A 19,625-nucleotide genomic window follows, 5' to 3' on the forward strand; every position below is an offset into this window, starting at 1 on the left:
TTATTTCTATTTACCTTTATGTTTTAGATTGAACAACAGGGTGTACATTCATTTAAAATAATTGCATTTGATCATACAGTAGTGCAGTTCATTGTCAATGTTTCATATTTTGCGTGAGCAATATCGCCAGTTTGCACATCTTTACAAGTCCTCAGACATTTCTCTTGTCACCTCAAAAAGGGACATGGGTCTCTGTCTAAAAAGGGATGAGGACCAATCCCCACCTTGGGAGATGCACACATTCATGTGACACGCAAGAAGAGTGCAGTGGAAGCTGCAAATATATTTTCTTGCATTGCTGAAAAGACCATTAACAAGGTCATAAATAAAAATGTATTGTTGTTTGTAAAACAGTTACAGCTTTAGTAATAATAATAAGAAGAAGACATTTTATTTATAAGAGCTTTTCACAACACTCAAGGACACTTTACAATCAAGAGCAAAACAATAAAACCACAGATAAAATTATAAATAAAGGAAGAGATGGATTTAAGCTGAATATGGACGTTTAAATAGGTGGGTTTGAGATGGGATTTGAATGTGGGAAGAGAATCAATATTGCGGATTTTGCTTTGAATTACAGTATGTGATTTTCATCTGAATCATTTATGGTTGATTGAACATTTGTTTGATTTCAAAGCTTTATTACACACGAAGTATAATTTTTAAATATATTACTGAAGATGTGGCCTTGAGTAACTTCACTCATTTTTCAAACTTCCCCCATTGCCCCTCGCCCCAGAAGGGACTGCGGTAGTGACCTTTTTCCCCCACTTCACGCATCTCTCTTTTGTTCCTCCTCTGGCCAGACGACAGACTTTTTGGGCCATGTGCCTGCGACTGGGTCCTCTGTCTGGGGTGCCCCTTTTTTTCTCGCCGCCACATTTTATATACTTCAAGAATCTTTTTCTTCCCTTTTCGCGTTCAGTGCTCCAGTCTTGTGCATTTACCCTACAAGGACGAGGCCCACAGGTGTATACTATGCTCATGCTCTGCTGCCAAGCCCGACAAACGTGTCGACCACACGAGCTCTCCCAGAACTCCCTCAAGAGCACATCTGAAGAGGGCCAGAGATTTCAGCTAACAGCAAGGTGCACCGCACCCGCCTCATGGCACTGGAGACACACGAGACCACCATTTTCCCTTTTCTTCTTTTTTTCATTTGTTTTCCCCTCCCATTCTTCCTGCCACTTCCTGTCTTCATAACTTGACAAATTCATTCACACTTCATACAAACAAAATTGGTGCTTAAACTGGGTGAAAGGTATTGCGTTGGTTCATTAGCACTATCTCATGCTAAGATCTTTTATTTGTAGTTGGTTTTATTAATTTAATTTGTTTTATCCTATTCTATTCTCCTTATGACGTACGTCGTTTAATTCCCATGCTGATCTAGAGCAGGAGTGCCCAACCGGTCAAACAGTAGTCTGAAATGGTCCCAGATCGACCACGAGGATCAGAGGGGGGGGAAAGGAAAAAAAAAACCCCCAAACATTTTAAACACATATTTTTGCATGTATGCATGCTATCAATATTATATATTTTATGTTAGTGTACACAACAGCCAACATATTCTATCAATCTCTCATCAACAAAAGAGTATTAAAAAAAAAAAGTCACCTTTAACCAATGGTGGTTAGTTGTTAGTGGTCAGCAGCCTGCAATTGCAGCTTGTGATTAGAGCCGTTGAGATGTATCTATTTTTGTTGATTCTCATTCAAAGCATGTTTGTGCAGATGTGTATGGGATCACAGGAGATTAGATACTTAAAATGTAGATTTTAGACGAAAAAGGTTGGGCACCCGATTGACAGAATAAATGTTCACATCATTTTGATGTGTCCACTAGTCAAGGCGTTGAAAGGGTCCGGTTTGGTGGCCTCAGTATGGCACCTGAGCTTTTTGCAGATGATGTCGTACTTCTGGCTTCTTCAAACTGTGATCTCCTGCTCTCACTGGAACTGTTCGCAGCCGATTTCGAAGCGGTTGGAATGAAAATCAGAACCTCCAAATATGAGGGAATGGTCCTCAGTTGGAGTAGGGTGGAATGCGCTCTCCAGGTCGGGGATGAGATGCTGACCCAAGGGGAGGAGTTCAAGTATCCTGGGGTGTTGTTCACAAAACTCCTCAAATGTAGCCACCTTCTAATTGATGACTGGTTTCACTTTCTTTTGGTCTGTTTAAGCCTTGTAAATTTCATTTCAAAAATGACACGCAGCCCCTAGTGGCAGTTGAGTGCACTGCAGACAGTAAATACATCTCCCCGATTACTGTATTGCTACATGTGACATGTACATCACACAGCATTTTTCATGATTATTTTAAGGAGAACAACCTGATGAGACATGTATTTCAAAAGTTGCTGTATATGAATCTCCACAAAAATTATAATGGGTTAATACAAGCCTCATCTTACAATTTTCATTGTGCCATGGTTTGAGGCCTACTTGAAGTGACCAACGGCGGGTTTTAAGAAATTAGCTGCCTCCGTGACATGCACATCCAAAATTGACCACTATGGTTGAAATGTCACACGTCCACAGATATCTTGTAGTGTGACATGGCTGCATCAGGATGTGTCCCGGTAAATGTCACTTTGGGACTTGATGAGTTAAAAGTCAAACGTAAGCATGTTAAAAGAGGATTCCAGGACATTTGAATATTGTGTGATATCGGTGTCATTGTGGGTTCTTATAGGATGCATTTATGAATACATCTCTTCCAAATTTCTCTGATACGGGTACAAATGGACACTTTCATAAAGGACAATTAAGAGAATAGTAAGGAGTACACTTGCAAGTGAAGCACGAGCTGCGCCTGATGGAATTGAATATTTGTATCAACAGTTTTCTGATTCCTGGTAAGACAGATCAACCTGTATCATTCATTTGTGTGTGTCACTGATAACACATAAAAAAAGTCGGACCGGTTCTCAAAGCAAATATGAAACTTTCAAAGCTTCAAATGTAAAATCCAAATATCTCAGTTCCAATTTTTTTGTGATTTGAATTTTTTTTTTCAAGTGCAAAAAAACAAACAAACATGTGCAGTGCACAGTTGTTGAACTGCACGTTTACAGTAAAATAAGTGAACATTTAAGATAACATAAAACCATAGCCAGACACAAGATAAGCATGGAAACGCATGGGATGGTAACTGAGAGAATGATGACACATGGGAAACAGTGGAAAATGAGAAGACAAGATGAGGGCGTGTCTCATATGAGGTCAGAACGCTTCTATAGTCGATTGGCTACTGCCCAAAGAAAGCTGGGATAGGCGCCAGCACGTTCCCGACCCTGGTGAGGATAAGCTAATTAGAATATGGATGGGCGGATGGATGGATGCTTCTGTAGTCAGACAACTTTAGACGTTTTTTCCTGGTCAACGCTGCCCCCTCATGGTGATGTTCAGTAAACAAAGATGATGTGACACAAGGTCATAAATAAAAATATATTATAGTCTTCATTTAGTAACCACAGACACAGCCAGTAAGTCACATGACACACAAGGTCAGGCGTTATCAGTGAAAACTTGTCCCAATACGGCGAGTCGAGCGCTGAAAGGCTGAGCGGGACAGGACAGGGGGGGCGTCTTCCGCTCGCCCGCTTTCAGAGCGATGCTCTCTGATTGGCCATGCAGCGAAGGCTCTTTCGAGCGGCCGCTATGTTCCTTAGCAGGCTGTGATAGGCCGAGGAGGATGTCGCGGAGCTCCTGTTGTTCACGGCCGTGACGGCTGCAACAGTAGAGCGCTGCCGGGTCCAGCGGATGGGCCTCTGTGTTGAAGATGTAGCCCCCCGAGCTCAGGATGCACTGGCCGTCCTCTCCGCCCTCAACCCATGACTCTGAGCCACTACTATGCAGGAAGTTGGTGGGGTCAAAGAGTAAGTAGAGGTACTTGATAGTCTCAGCCAGGAAGAAGGATTCCATTCTGTTGTCCAGCTGATGGTCTCGCAGGTCTTTCACCTGAAAGCACAAACACCGTCAGCTTGGACCGATGCTTTCAGGCCACCTCTGGCAAAGAGGCACTCACGCTGGCGTAGCCGCATGGCGTCTTGGCGATCCGCTCAACAGACTCGACAGCGTCCAGGCCGAGCTGTAGGTACGTGTGATCGGCTGTCGCCTTGAACAGGTACATGGCACTCTCGACCAACTCTAGATCAGTTGGAAAAAGTTTATTTGGTTATATTAAAATGACATATCTACACACGTTAACGATAAACCTTGCTCTGGATCCCAAGTCTTTCATTTCATTAATGAGGTTTGTGGGTCCGGTGAAAAAATGAGCACCATGGTGAAAACAAATGAGCACCAAATAACAACCCCTCGTGCTCATCTGATAACCACTACAAAATGTCACGGTGCACTTCTGATCATAATGAAAAAATAAACCGAGTTTTGTTCAATTTTGAGATAGTCGGGTTAACTCCATCGGTTGAATTGAGCTGGTATGCCCCCCATTACAATAGAAATAACCCCCAGAGGCAATAAATCCAACTCTGCTGTTACACATAAAAACAGTTTGGGGTTTTGTTTTGTTTTTTGCATATCATCCATTCTGCATCACTAAGCAGCCAAACGGAATAGGTTGAAATAAACAAAAAACATGAACCACTTGACTTGCGATCTCAGTACAGGTAAGAAGAAAGGTGATGATGACAGGGAAACCGCAGACAAAGACACAGAACGAAGGAGAATGTTTAAATAACCAGACCAGGTCTGAGTGGGTATCCCTCCCTCTTGTCCACGGTGTAGCCCTGAGAGATGCTGTAGAACTCGGGCAGACCTCCAAACTGCCTCCACACTGAGTAATAGTTCTGGAAGGTTCTGACAGCACCGTCCAGGTTGCCTAGCAGAGTCTGAAATCAAGACAAAGCACTTTCAACCACTGCTCGCTCATCACCGAGCGGGAGGATGTGGGGGGCATGGCTACCTGCAGGCCGGGCCAGAAGGCTTCAAGGGACTGGAACACGGGCATGGACACAGTACCTTTGTGCATCTGCACCCATAAGTACCAGTCATCAAAGCGCGTGTAGTTCTCAAGGGCCCGATCGTAGGCTGTAATACCAGAGTGAAGGCTCATCACACACTGACCGTACCTCTGCAGGTGATGGACGGATCATGTAACTCACCGTCAAACATGTGCAGCAACTCCTCATCCTGCAGCAAGATGGCTCCCTTCGCCAGATACTCAAAGTAGGAGTCGACGCCAGCGCCGATGCCGGCGTCCTGAGCCACCCACTTTTTGGAGACCACATCAATGTGGTTGCCCACCTGCAAGCCCAGAATGACAAAGATTCATCTTTCAAATAAATAAGAGCTCAGTTCAGTCGGTGTCTGAAGACGAACTCGCCATATGATTTTGCTTTCCTCTGCCTGACACGTTTTCCAAAGATGCAACAGCCTCAACAATAGCCTATGCCATGGTATTTTAAGTTTTTCACAGTTAACGATAGTCATATACTGTATATGATTTTGTTATTACCTTTGGCACAATGGTGATCTAATTTCTTATGGAGTTCGAGACAGCTAATAGTAATAGAGATGGAAGAACATATTGTGGAGCCTTACATCCTTGATCCAGCGGCAAATGGAAATCTTTATTCAGCATTGATGTGCTATTCATTAATACAGTTGGCAATGGGTGTAACAAGTACAGTACATTTATTTTTTTATTCAACAAAATACATCTGAGATATCAAGTTTCACGGTGTTGCTAATGTTCGCCCTTTAATGCTAATTATGTTGTCATTTAGTCATTAAATTATTTAACGTGGTGGAGGATGAGTTTTGAGTGGGCTGATCTATCCAATGCGGATCAAAATTGCCACTCCATTGGCTTTGCTAGAAAATGTAGACTGAAAGATCTGATTGGCCCAGCTACATTGAAGCAACTTTTCTTCAGGGTGCCTATCATGTGCTTCTTGTAGATATACAGTATGTCAGCCGCCAAGGATTTTAAGTAAGAAAACACGTTATAGCGCTTTTGAGCACATTTCCTAATCCATGTACATGCCATCTGGCAGAAGTCATGCCTCCACCTTGCGGTGGTAAGCTAGGCTGCATAATAAACTTGAATTGCAGTGCACATCTTGTTGAACATTGATAAAAATACAAAAATAAAACACAGGCCACAGAGAAGCTCAACAGCAGCGGCTACATTTGCGCTGCAAGGCGTGATGCACAATTTATTATTATTATGATTTTTTTTTTTTAGTCCGATCTTATGTGCTCGTTCACAATACAAAAACTAACGCGACCTCTCATGTGAATACAACGAGTCCGTGATATGACACGCATGCGCACAAAGCGCGACATTGAGTGACATGCAAGCCGACATGAAAAGCCGTCATGTGGCACTGTGTTTATCGAACTAAATATGGTCCTGTGTATAGGGGCTCATATTACCACCTCATATCGCAAGAGAAGCGAGGTAGGAGGAGGTAAATAGGCTGTGTTAGAATAACCCCCCTTACGCCCTAACCCTTCGCTCAATAAAAACCCTTGTACTATATACCAGTACTACTGTGATTCCCACACAATGTTTGGTGATTCGGACAGCAAACTCACTACTTTGGCCTCATCGCACATTATGTGACCACTGATCTTATCATGATGCATTAAGATCTCGGACTATTTAGTGTGAAAAAATATATATATTGAATTTGGGGAAAAAATCTATTGTACGGGCTGTTCGGTCCCTATACTGCCGATGTCAGAGTTTGGTTTGCATTGCCGGCAATAAGTCGGAATTGTTTCCAGTGAGGGTTGGACTCCGCCAAGGCTGCCCTTTGTCGCCGATTCTGTTCATCACCTTCATGGACAGAATTTCGAGGCGCAGCCGAAGCGTTGAGGGGGTCCGTTTTGGTGGCCTCAATGTTGCATCTCTGCTTTTTGGAGATGATGTGGTACTGTTGGCTCCTTCAAGTAGGGCTCTCCAACTCTTACTGGAGCATTTCACAACTGAGTGTAAAGCGGTTGGGATGAAGATCAGCACCTCCAAATCTGAAACCATGGTCCTCAGTCGGAAAAGGGTGGAGTGCCCTCTCCGGGTCGGGGAGGAGATCTTGCCCCAAGTGGAGGAGTTCAAGTATCTTGGAGTCTTGTTCACGAGTGGGGGCAGGAGGGAGCGAGAGATCGACAGGCGGATCGGTGCAGCGTCTGCTGTGATGGGGACGTTGTATTGGTCTGTTGTGGTAAAGAAGGAGCTGAGCCAAAGGGCGAAGCTCTCAATTTACCGGTCGATCTATGTTCCAACCCTCATCTATGGTCACGAGCTGTGGGTCGTGACCGAAAGAACGAGATCCCGGATACAAGCGGCCGAAATGAGTTTTCTCCGCAGGGTGTCCGGGCTCTCCCTTAGAGATAAGGTGAGAAGCTCGGTCATCCGGGAGGGGCTCAGAGTCGAGCCGCTTCTCCTCCACATCGAGAGGAGCCAGATGAGGTGGCTCGGGCATCTGATTCGGATGCCTCCTGAACGCCTCCCTGGTTAGGTGTTCCGGGTATGTCCCACTCGCAGGAGACCCCGGGGACGACCCAGGACACACTGGAGAGACTATGTCACCCAGCTGGCCTGGGAACGCCTCGGGATCCGTCAGGAAGAGCTCGAAGAAGTGGCTGGGGAGAGGGAAGTCTGGGCTTCCCTGCTAAAGCTGCTGCCCCCGCGACACGACCCCGCATGAGTATGTACTTTTGACGAGGCATGAAAAAAACCTGAGATCGGTCGCAAATGGGGGAACAAAAATGAAATTGAGTTGCAGTGTGAATGTTGCCTTGTGCATGTTGTGAATGTTGCCTTGTCGGCTAAAAACAAATCAGGTTTTTAGCTGACCCAAAATTGTTCTTCATTCATTTGCGAGTTAAAATCTTTCTTGGATGAACCTAACCTAACATCATGGACGCCTTCCAGTCAGGTTTTAAGATGAGGCATAGCACAGAGTCAGCCCTGTTGAGTTTTTCATGACATCCTCTGGGAAAATGACACTAGAAACGATGGGTGTCTGGTTTTGTTGGAGACAAGTGCAGCGGTTTTATTTGGTGGTAAAGGAAAGGTTTGAATGTATTTTTGGCTTGGCCTGAATTTTCACCCAAAAGCCAAATATTCCTTTCCTACATGGTGTAACTTGTTATGATCCCAGCTTTTGGACAGGTGTGATATTGGTTTGGCCGCTGTGTGCACGTTGCTCACCGTGGTCCATGGTATGCTCAGGGAAGTTTGTGTGAATGCTCAGTTGCATTGAAAAGTACACGCAGCATTGCTGATCAGAAATTCATTTCTCATGGTCATAAACATGGAACTACACATGCATTACACATTTAGACCCTAAAGCAGGGGTCCCCAACCGCCGGTCCGCAGGGCATTTGGTACCGGGCCGCACAGAAAGAACTCGCCTTAATTCCGTTTTATTTATTTCGGAATACGAAAGATGTTCTATTTTGAAAAATTACCGGATTCTCTGTTACATCCGTCTGTGTCACGCGTGACACACATCAAGCCACGCTTCTCACGTGACCGATTACGCTAAAAACAAAACGCTGGAGCTCGCAAAATCAGTAAAAAAAAACTGCTGGAGATTGCAAATGATGGCGGCCTTAAAAGTAAGTTCGACACAACTGGATTAAAGTTATGGCTGAATACTCTGAGATCGCCACAATAGCACTGCTGCTATTTCCGACATCCGACCTGTGTGAGGCGGGGGTTTTCTGCAGCAGCAGCAGCGACTAAAATAAAATTACGAAGTAGACTGGACATAAACCACATACTTGAGGTGTCATTGTATCCTATTACCCCGAGATGGGACCGTCTGGTTGCAGAAAATCAAGCTCGGGGCTGTGGTGAGTCGTCATTTTCATGCACTTTGAATTTGCGTTGTATCGTATTTTGAAGGGATTAAACATTACCATAGCGATCAGAGTGTTGTGGCCAGATTAGACGCTCCTTGTGTTTATTATTATATTTCAAAAACACCACCGTTTTCATGCAGCTCATACCATATTATTTTGTTGTATTATTTCCACCACACTTTAAATGCCGGTCCCTGAAAATATTGTCTGACATAAACCAGTCCGTGGGGCAAAAAAGGTTGGGGACCCCTGCCTTAAAGCACAACAATTTCTAATTTCATGCAAAAAATTTCAGATCCTAAAGGTCCATGATCAGGAGCTTCTCAAACTGAGAACGTATCCATATCTTAACTCAAAGCTGATACTGCATCATCAAAAGCAAACACTGAAAGTGCCATTCTTCTGTGATTTTGTACAAACGTATTATAATCAGAATTTAAGAGCTCCACGAATAATAGATCCACACCTCGCAATTTGGTATCAAGCACATTGTTTGGATACTCAAGGGGCATAACGAAACACGTTGCAGTGTGATGACTGCTAGACAGAGAAACGTTTATATCAGGGGTGCCCAAACTTTTTAGACCGAAGATCGACTTTTCAAGCAAGAGACCTCCCGCGATCGACCCGCTACTGCACGTGTACGCATACACATACGCATGCCATGATGAGCAACTGCCATAACGGTGCCGAACATAAACGAAACAGAAAAATAAAGTTGATACAAGAGCTTGTGAGTTTGTAAAAAGGAAGCAGTGCCTACCTGAGTCGAGACCTGACGCGATGGCATGGGACGCACGTCTTCAGTGCAACAACGTCACTATCGTAGCTCATGTGTACCGTTTTAAAATGCTTCTCATGGCGCTCCGAATTCCCATTCTTTGCCAGTGCCATCGGTGAATTGTACATGAAACAAACTTTGAATTAGAAGAATAAAAATAAAAAAAACATATATCGACTTGAGACCAGTTCGCGATCGACTTGGTTGGGCACCCCAGGTTTATATTCTCTCCCTTGTCACCTCACACGACTAAATCACTCTATTAATGTCACTGAGTCTGCCGACACGCGTTACATTTACCAGTCCGATGTCCGACCTGGTCTTCCACAGAGCCCTCAGCGCCGTGCGTGCAGTGTCCTCATATGTGGCATTGCCCGTCAGTCGACTCAGTGTGGCAAATTCCAGGATGAAGGTTCCCACGCCAGCGGTGCAGGTGACGGATGTCTCTGTGGGACTGACGCCCCGCAGCAGGTTGACCGTGCCATATGGCATTCCAGTGGGAGTCTCGAACGCTGGAAATGTGCAGACAATGTGGCTATATAGGTTTATAGTTTTTATGATCTTCGTTAACCTTCCAAATGCTCTGTTGTTCAACTAAAAACAGAGTCTTCAAACATGTGTGTGTGTGTGTTGAGCACCAGGGAGCAGTTTTCTAGCAGCATCCTCAGCCATCCTCAGGAGTGGTCCGGAACATGGCCACCCAGGCTCCAGCTCCACTCCGGCTCGGCCTGAGAGCAAGTGGGCGGACAGCAGACCCCCCACCACTGAGGGGCCGACAATGAGAAAAACATGTTCACTGATACCCCTGGTGGCCCCTTTGTCACACCGCCTGTTGCTACTTGTGGGGGAGGGGGGTGGTATGAAAGTGACAAATGGAGGAGGCCATTTCAATTGGCCAATCCTCCAAATGATCAGACGTAGGGAAGAAAGCTTGACTTTTATATACGGTGCCTTGCGAAAGTATTAGCCCCCGTTGAACTTTCTGACCTGATGCTGCAATTCATGCTTCAAACAAAGATATAAAATGGGATTTGTTTTGAACAGTATTATCAACAGTTTTTTTTTTAAATAACTGAAAAGTAGGACGTGCAAAATTATTTAGCCCCCTTCCTCTCAGTGCAGCCAACGGACTCCAGATGTTCAATAATGATTTCTAACTGATCCAATGTCAAATTAAATGATAAGTGATGATGATCGAATCCACCTGTGTGTAATCTAGCGTCAGTATAAATGCACTTGTTCAGTGATGGTCTCAGACGTCCGTTAAAAGAATATTGGGGAGCAAACGGAGCAAATTCCGATTTTTTTGCACATATGAGACACATCAGATTTTTTTTCATGCATTATGAACATTTGCATGAAGATTTTTTCACATTGGGAGGTATTTTCACCCATGTAGGTTTAGTTCTAGAGGAGTTTCACTGTACCGTCAAAATGACACCACGGAAACGACATGCTACCGGTAACGATCGTTACCGTGAAATCCTCAGGCCTGCCGTAGTTTTTGTTGTTGTTGTTGTTCACCTTACCTCTCTGAGCTCATCCGCTCCTACACCCTCTCTCTGGAATGACCTCCCACTGAACATTCGGCAAGCCTCCTCGCTGCCCATCTTCAAATCCCTCCTCAAAACTCACTTGTATTCTTCGGCATTCGACTCAGCATGACTTAGATTTGTTCTTGGTTTTACTGTTCGGTGCTTTCTACCGTCTTTGTTACCGATTTGTTTTACTGTTTATTGTATATGTTAAATTGCTCCATGTACAGCACTTTGTATGCAGCGATGGCTGTTCGAAAGTGCTCTATAAATACAATTGAACTGAATTGAATTGTTTTGACTGAGAAATTTCCTTGCGTCACAAAAACGCACATTATTTGGAACTGTGCGTCCCGTGGGAAAATTATGCGTCTAGGACGCGGGAGGCAGAGGTAACGAGACGGCTGACTAATAGTAGTAATTCAGCCAAGATGGTTGATTTATTATGTGCGGCAATGACACCACGTCATCTTTCGTTGACGTCACCTTGAAATGAGGAGAGGGAGGACTGTTGCTTCATATCCTCAAAAATATTAATTCCTCCTCCTATCTTACTACTCTGGCGATATGCATGGTAAAAGGAGCCCCTGGCATGCAGGACCATATTTACTTCCATAAACACTGCGCCAAAAGACGTGGGTGCACATCACTCGATGTCGTGCTTTGTGCACTTGCTTGTCGCATCACAGACATGTTGCATTCACGTTATGAGTACATAAAAAGATCAAATTTCACAAAAAAATCTGAATTGGGCATCACGCCCTACAGTGTGAATGTAGCCTTGTACAAACCTCTGATGTTGGTCTCAAAGACGGAGGCATTAATGTCAATGTCAAAGTCAACTGTGTCTTGGAGAAGTGATGCCACACGCTGAAACTCAGTTTGGTTTCCCAGCACCTTGACACACAAGGTTGCCTTTATCAGATAGTCAATGAACACAGTCACAGGATTCCGCACAACAGCAAAGCCATTTCCAATCTCACCAGCAAGGTATCAAGCGCGTCGATGAGCGTCAGCGAGAAACTGAAGAAAAAAAAGAAGAGGGGAAGAGGATGGTGATTTTAAATAACTGCCACTTGGAAGGAAACCTTTAACCTCACCTGCCCCAAGTGTCCTGACCATCACACGTCAGGGGGCGAAGCTCATCATAGGGGAAGGCATTGTCCAAGTAACTGTTGTAGGCATGGTAGAACATACCTTTGATTCGTTGTCTGAAAGGGATTCAAGTGCATCTTAACATCATTGTTACTATTCTTCAGTATACACGTCTAATGCAGCATCAATACATTATCCTGTATTCAATGTACTACAGTACACCCCTCTCATACAACATGCAGTGGATATAAATTCTACACACCTCTGTTCAAATGTGACCAAATTACCGGATCATTTCAAAACTTGCTCACGCGGCTCATGGTTGTGACCTTTAACCTATAGAAGTGTTGAACTGTCAATGTGGAGTAAATAATTTTTACAGGGCCAAGTTGTTCAAATGTTCTGCAAAGTGGTTTGAACTAGGGATGCACGATATTCGTCGGACCGACAATTATCAGCCTGATATGGGGGAAAAAAATTAAACCACTTTTAACGGTCCGATACAGCCAAATTGGGCCGATATTGAGAGCCGCATTAAAATACACTAACCTTCAACCAGCTGAAGTCTGCTCAACTCTACAAAACAATATTTATTATAGATATTGAAATTCTCTACTCATCAACTATATGTGGTTTCATATGTTTTTCTTATTTGCTGTATTTTAGTTTATTTATTACAAAACATCGACATTTTGACTCCAGGCCCAGGAAATTCCCCAGTCCTTAATCAAAGAATTTGTGATCAGTCCTCCAAGAGACAAGTCAACAAACAGAATCTCACAAATTCTGACAAACTCCAGGCTTTGATTATGCAAGATTGAGTTGCCATCAGTCAGGATGTGGCCTAGAAATTAATTGAAAGCATGCCAGGGCGAATTGCAGATGTCTTGAAAAAGAAGTGGTCAGCACTCCAAATATTGACTCTTTGCATGAATTATACTGTAATTGTCTGTAAAATCCTTTGCCACTTATGAAATGCTTGTACCGGTAATTATATTTCAGTTTATAATGGCAACATGTTACTAAAATATCTACAAACATTGAAGCAGCAAACTTTTCTACAGAGCTAGAAGTTGACATCATGCTGAAGGTACAGCTGGTACTGTAGCAATGCCACTCGAGTGAAGCGCGACTCAGCAGTCGATAGTCCGCTGCTCTCTGCTGTGCGTGCGTCAGCGCGAATATGTACGCATGCACGCGTCTTTTGGCTTCAACCAATCAGTGCTGACACAACGGACGGTACACATCAAAGAGCTTTTATCAACGACAACTAACTTCTTTTTCCAAGAAAATTTCTGAGAAAATGAGCTTTTTGTGAAAGGATGCTTATCAAGCAGAACTTTCACTTTGATTCTATTTATTTAATAAATAAATGAGGCGTGTCGACACACTGACACACTGTGTTGATACTGTGCTGATACTGTGTTGCTGACCACTGCCACCTGCTGGACCTTCAAAATCCATGCAGCCAACCCACTTGACAGACTGAACTGACTGATTTGATGATGAAGTGTATACAATATCATTCACATCCATGCATTCATATTGTATCATTCAATGTGTTTCAATAATGTGAAAATCATGTGAATAAGGATGCTTGTGGGCTTTGTCTTCACAAATTTTAATTGAGAAAAATAAGATGTTTCAGTGTTTTAAATTTCAGTGTGTTGCGTTTCTTGCATGCTATTTCGCCTGCTGTGGAGAACACACACACACAATGGAATAAGACATGTCAAAAATCCGAGAGGCACTTGGTGAGACAAAGAGATTTGAATGAATACCTTATTCTCCAAAAGGAGATCAAAATGGCTCTACACGGCGGACAATTTGCATTGCTGCTCCATAATATGCACGTACTGTAGCAACGTCACTCGAGTGAAGCGCGTCTCAGCAGTCGATAGTTCGCTGCTCTCTGCTGTGCGCGCGTGAGCGCGAGCACGTACTCACGGTGCCAACACAACGCACGCCACATATTAAAGAAGCTTTGAACTATGACAACAGCTAAGCAAGCCTGTCCGATGAAATGATGGTCAGCAGACTAGGTTTACGTTTTATGTGACTTTTAATAACAACGTGGGTGAGTCGTCAAACATGCGGTGTGCTCACTCGCAGTCACTTCCTGGAACTCCCCCTTATAGGCGGGACCTCTCAATCAACTGACGTACAGTACAAACTTTCATAAAGCACTTCTCATATAATAATAGCCTATTATATGACAGCCGACACAACGCTCGAAGTCAGACGGACACGATTTTCTGATAATCTGTGTTTTCCTTTTTGCCCAAATATATATTTTTATTCGAGCGAGGGTGAGGTCTGGCTTGTTTCGGCAGGCGGCATCGCGTCGCCAGATGCACTTCCTTATAAACACCGTGTGGCAGGCTTTTGCTGCGTTGACGCCCCCTGGACTGAGTCGACGCCGCCTGGACTGTCATGCAGCCTGGACTGAGTCGACGCAGTCCCAGCTGAGCCGACGCAGTTCACATGTTGATCACGTGATCTCATGAAGCACACGCACCGACACGTGGATTGCTCTGTGAGCCCGACACATGCGTCAACGCATCGGTGTCGCTGGACCCAACACCAGTTAAGAAGTAGTAGTAGCTTCCTCTTCTACTTCGCTGACGTCAGAGTCATCGTAGGGTTTTTTTTTGTCAATATGGAAAGCATCAACACAGGCCTAGAGCCCCCTCTTGCGGTTTAATGTGAAAATAACATGTCAAATGATAGAATGTGTTAATTATTTCGCACATAAATCGCACCCCCGTCCAAACTATGAAAAAAAAATGTGATTTATAGTCCGGAAAATACGATAATCTGAAGGTCGATGCATGTCAACTGTCTTCTGGGAAGCAACTTCACACAGTTGATATGTTGCTGTAAATATATTGCCCAATCCGTTCCGTCCATATGTGCCGTTCTTGTTTAGATCTGCAAGTACGAAGTCTACGCTACAGAAAGTGTGCTAGTAGTGGTATACAGTCGTGGGAAGAGCAGGTGCCCCCCGATGGTGTTGTTTTATTCCTTCGTGTTACGGGTTCAAATACCGCTCTCTCCTTTGTTTTTATTTATTTTTTTAAATTTTTACTGTTTGAAAAGTTATAGTAGCCAGCGGGGAGTTGTAAAGAGACCTTTTGTTTTACATGTTTTTTTAAAGAATTAAACTGGTATCTAGTTCGACAATTTCGATGTAACTTGTGACGAATCTACAGAGAGGAAACTGAATGTGACTCGAGGGAACATAGCCCAAACGACCACAGCTGGAATCGCGAGCCAGTTTATGTGGAAGTCAGTTGAACCGTAACACCGGAAGGCGGCCTACCAGTTAATGACTTCAAACTTGAAGTAATATATTAAATGAGCAGTCGCCCGTGATGATGAATGATCATATCTTGGTGGGAAAATTATTGAAAACAAAGTTGACCTTTGTTTTCAGGACAACAACATAAAATGGCTCTCGCGCCAATTGCGGTGCAAAGCCATGTTGTTCGTTGACGTTCAACTTCAATAATGGATTTCAGACAAATGGAAATGTGAGACATTTCCCGAAGTTCGGTGCGCGTGGGTTTACCTGACATCTTGCATCTCTTCCTCGGTAAATTGATGAGGTGCCACCGTGCTCATACACACACAAACGAGGAATGCGCGCACCGGAGCGCGCATGTTTGGCCGAGAGGACAAATATATCACAAATAAGTAGGCAGCAACACCATAAAACCTATTCTGCTTAGCAAACAAAAGTAACCGACCATTGACATGAAATATTTCTCATAAATTGTTGGTAACTCCTCACTGGTTCGAAACCGACCCGGAAGTGCTACTTACGCCACCATATTCAGGGGCGTTTCAATCGTAGACACGTATAGATGCCGTGGCGCCCGTGTCTGCTGTAGTGATGTGTCGTTCGCGAACGAACCGGCTCTTAGGAGCCGACCTTTTTTCTCCATTTTTTTTCCCTCCTTCGGTTAAAGCCGCACGTGATTGGTTAAGATCCGTAGTAGAAGAGGGAGGGGAGGGTTACACACACACGCCCACGCCCACGCCCACGCGCGCACACACACACACACACGCACACACACACACGCTGCAGTGAAGAGAAGGGGGAGGAGTTAGACACACAGCAGCACACTGTGAGCAGCACACGAACAGGAGACAGGGAGACGAGGGAGAGCTATAGCGCTACAGAGAAAAAAAACAACACGGTGAAAAGTGGAAAGGCGAGAAAATGGATAGGAAACGCTGTGAAATTTGGACTCATTTTAACTTAATTGATAGTTCACAGGCAGCGTGTAGACTGTGCAAGGTTAAAATATCCAATATCAAATTTTAATTCATAATTTGTTGTGTGGTAATCAAAGCTTACGTATGTTGTTTTACTGTAAATAGTTATAAGTTTATTGTGAGCAGAGTCGCTTCACAGCACGTGCAGATTGGCATCCTTCAGCCTAACATCCAAGAATAACAAGTTGAGCGAGGTGTTTCCATCAGCCATGTATCGGCGTGTTTTATTGAACAGGTGGGAGAGAAGGAGAGAAAAAGAAAAGGCGTGTCCCTTTTTATAGGGCCGACCACGTCACTCACTATGAAACAAAAGTAGAGCTATATTGCCCTCTACTGGCTCAGTCGAAAAAGGCAATCATACAATCCCAACACTCCCACTTATGAGTGACTTTTACACTGCAACAAAAATATGTATGTACATGTAAATGTAATCAAGGTTACATACAAAGAGTGAACGCCACATATTAAGTTTTCTACGTGGCGAACATAGGCTTTGCGAACTTAATTAACTTCGATTTGGAAACAGGTTTGGTCATAACATCGGCCACCATATCCTCTGTGGGACAGTAAACAAGAGTGACCTTTTCATCTTTTACAGTGGACCTAATGAAATGATATAATAATAATAATAATAATACATTTTATTTATAAGCGCCTTTCAAGACACCCAAGGACACTTTACAATAACAAAAAACACAAAACAATACAGGTTGAGCAGCGGCAGCCAAACGCGATACTTTATATCCACGTGTTTACAGCGTTGTCTGCACACAGGGTTTTTGACAAGTGCAATTGTTCCTTGGTTATCTTCAGAAACAATTGTTTTCTTGTACACATTGGTGTCTATACCCTTCAGAAGTTGTTCCAAGTAGATACATTCTTGTATCGTCAGAGCCAGAGCCACATACTCGGCTTCACATGTTGATAGGGCAACTGTGGGTTGTTTCTTGGTTTTCCACGAAATCAACGCGCTTGTCTCACACAACCTCACACAGTAGCCACTCATACTACGTCTGTCCATTGGGTCCGCTCCCCCGTCGGCATCACTGTATGCCCGGAGTTTGTGAAGCATTTCATTCCAATTGCGGCCCGACTGTTTCAAACCGCAAATAGACTTCTGTAGTTTACACACCAACTTCGCTCCCACTTTTTCATAACCCTCAGGCTGTTCCATGTAAATATCTCGGTCAATGGGTGCATGCAGGTAGGCCGTTTTTATGTCCATTTGATGTAATATCAAATTTTCTTCGGTTGCCTTCTGCATGACCACTCTCACACTAGTCAAATATGCTGTGGGTGAGAAGGTCTCACCATAGTCTATGCCTGCCCTCACTGACTATAGCCTTGAGCTACAAACCTTGCTTTATATTGGTCATATCCTTCACTGTTCTCCTTGATTGAATAAACCCATCTACCTCCCACTGTTTTCCTGCCTTCTGGTAGGCTAGTCAGGGTAAATGTCTGGTTTTCTTCAAAGGACTTTTATCTCTTCATCCATTGCCTGTTCCATTTTCTTGACTCAGTGGATGCCATGGCCTCCTTGAAGGTCAATGGTATCCCACAAACTACGCTGGAGCAGGAATCTACGCTAGTGGGCGTGCTGTCTTCGTCACTACTACCATCTTGAATATAATCAGAGAGGTAACTCGGGGGTTTACGCTCTCTTTTGGGATACCTTGAGGGTTGTGGCGTCACTCGAGGGTGCTTCTCGCCAAAATCCTCTGGTGACTGTGACACTTCTGTTTCTACGTCTCTGTTCAGGGTACCCAGCTGCGGTGTTCCACCCATCTCAACATCTGCAATGGAGTCTAGGCCAACCTCTTGTGTCTGGGTTGTACTCTCACAGATTGTTTTCGTGGCAAATTTCACTAATCTGTGCTTTTGTACTTTTCCGACAAATTTCACTAATCTGTGCTTTTGTACTTTTCTGTTATCAGAGTAATAAACTAGAAAAGCAGTGCTTCCCTTGTCGTGTCCTACAAAGACCCCTTTTTCACATCTTGGATCAAATTGACCTTTTTCTTGTTGATAGGCATAGCACTCTGATCCGAATTTGTGCATTTTTGATAAATCACATTTCTTGCCGGTTAGTGCTGTGTAGGGGGTCGTACCCGTGTGCTTATTAAAGCATCTGTTTCTCGTGTAGGCAGCTTCTTGGACCGCATAGTGCCAAAGTCTTTTGGGTAAATTGCTATCAATAAGCTTACATCTTGCCATCTCCAGGGATGGCAATAGCTAGTGATGAAAAAAGCGGAAAGGGGCGTGTCCTGGACAATCACAATCACAACAAGTAAGACATCATACACGTCCAATCGCAGGGCTGTTTACAATCGGAAGATGGAAAGACTGATCGGGAGAGCTCGTGAAAACTCGACGATAAGGTACCTGACCCCCCTAAAATTTTCTCAACGGATTTAGACGATTCACAAAAATGATCAATTGAAGAAATAAAACGGCGGATTTTCGCGTATCCGCGGAAAATTGCCATCCCTGCATCTCAAAAAGAGTGCGTCCCTCCCTCTCTGAAATCCCATTCTGGTGTGGGGAATAGGGACAGGACGTTTCATGCTTGATTTTATTCTTTCTCAATAGTGTCTGAAACTCCCCGTTTGTGAATTTGGTTCCGTTGTCGGACCGAATACATTTTACAGTGCCATAAGGCGCTACATCCGCCAAAAACTTTTCTGTTGCCTGTACTGCATCACTTTTCGATTTGAGAAAGTAAGTAAAAACTGCCCCTGTACATACATCTGTGAAAGACTGCATATATTGGAAACCGTCAATAGATCCATTGAGGCTAAGTCAGTTGTAACCAATTCAAGTGGGGGTGTTCACTTTCTCAACTGCATCTCTATTTCTCGCCTGGGCAAACTTGCCTTCAATGCATACAGTACATTCTTTGTCAGGTCTACGTTTGTCACCTTTGATATGCACACCCACTGTCACACCCTGCAACCGAAGAATGTCATCGTAATTGCAGTGGCCCATGATTTCGTGCCATGTTTGTATGTCATGACTGACATTACACACATCACTTTCATCACATTCAGTTTGTAGATAATACATTCGTTTGTACACATGAATGTCAAAC

The 19,625-nt window shown here is 43.9% G+C and overlaps 1 protein-coding gene across 1 annotated transcript; it reads right to left on the reverse strand.

Annotated features, from left to right (window-relative positions):
- Positions 1 to 2,253: 2,253 nt before the first annotated feature.
- edem2 (ER degradation enhancer, mannosidase alpha-like 2) lies at positions 2,254 to 16,087 on the reverse strand. Its single transcript, XM_086127696.1, has 11 exons — positions 15,825 to 16,087; positions 12,259 to 12,369; positions 12,142 to 12,181; positions 11,950 to 12,055; positions 10,262 to 10,387; positions 9,924 to 10,135; positions 5,131 to 5,272; positions 4,932 to 5,056; positions 4,713 to 4,857; positions 4,032 to 4,153; positions 2,254 to 3,964 (listed from the first exon to the last, which is right to left on the reverse strand). Exons 1-11 carry the CDS (start codon positions 15,914 to 15,916, stop codon positions 3,512 to 3,514), a joined length of 1,674 nt encoding a protein of 557 aa, XP_085983822.1. The 5' UTR covers positions 15,917 to 16,087; the 3' UTR covers positions 2,254 to 3,511.
- Positions 16,088 to 19,625: the final 3,538 nt, after the last annotated feature.

The sequence above is a fragment of the Hippocampus guttulatus genome, chromosome 1 (assembly GCF_054856545.1).
Source record: "Hippocampus guttulatus isolate MCC_2025c chromosome 1, RoL_Hgut_1.0, whole genome shotgun sequence".
Lineage (NCBI taxonomy): Eukaryota > Metazoa > Chordata > Actinopteri > Syngnathiformes > Syngnathidae > Hippocampus > Hippocampus guttulatus.

Excerpts from the sequence above, each read along its gene's own strand:
- edem2 (XM_086127696.1), bottom strand. The coding sequence starts at position 15,916 with ATGCGCGCTCCGGTGCGCGCATTCCTCGTTTGTGTGTGTATGAGCACG. Across the intron at positions 12,182-12,258 it reads GGTCAGGACACTTGGGGCAG|TTTCTCGCTGACGCTCATCG; the intron begins GTGAGGTTAAAG and ends TTTTTTCTTCAG. Across the intron at positions 4,858-4,931 it reads CCTTCTGGCCCGGCCTGCAG|ACTCTGCTAGGCAACCTGGA; the intron begins GTAGCCATGCCC and ends TCTTGATTTCAG.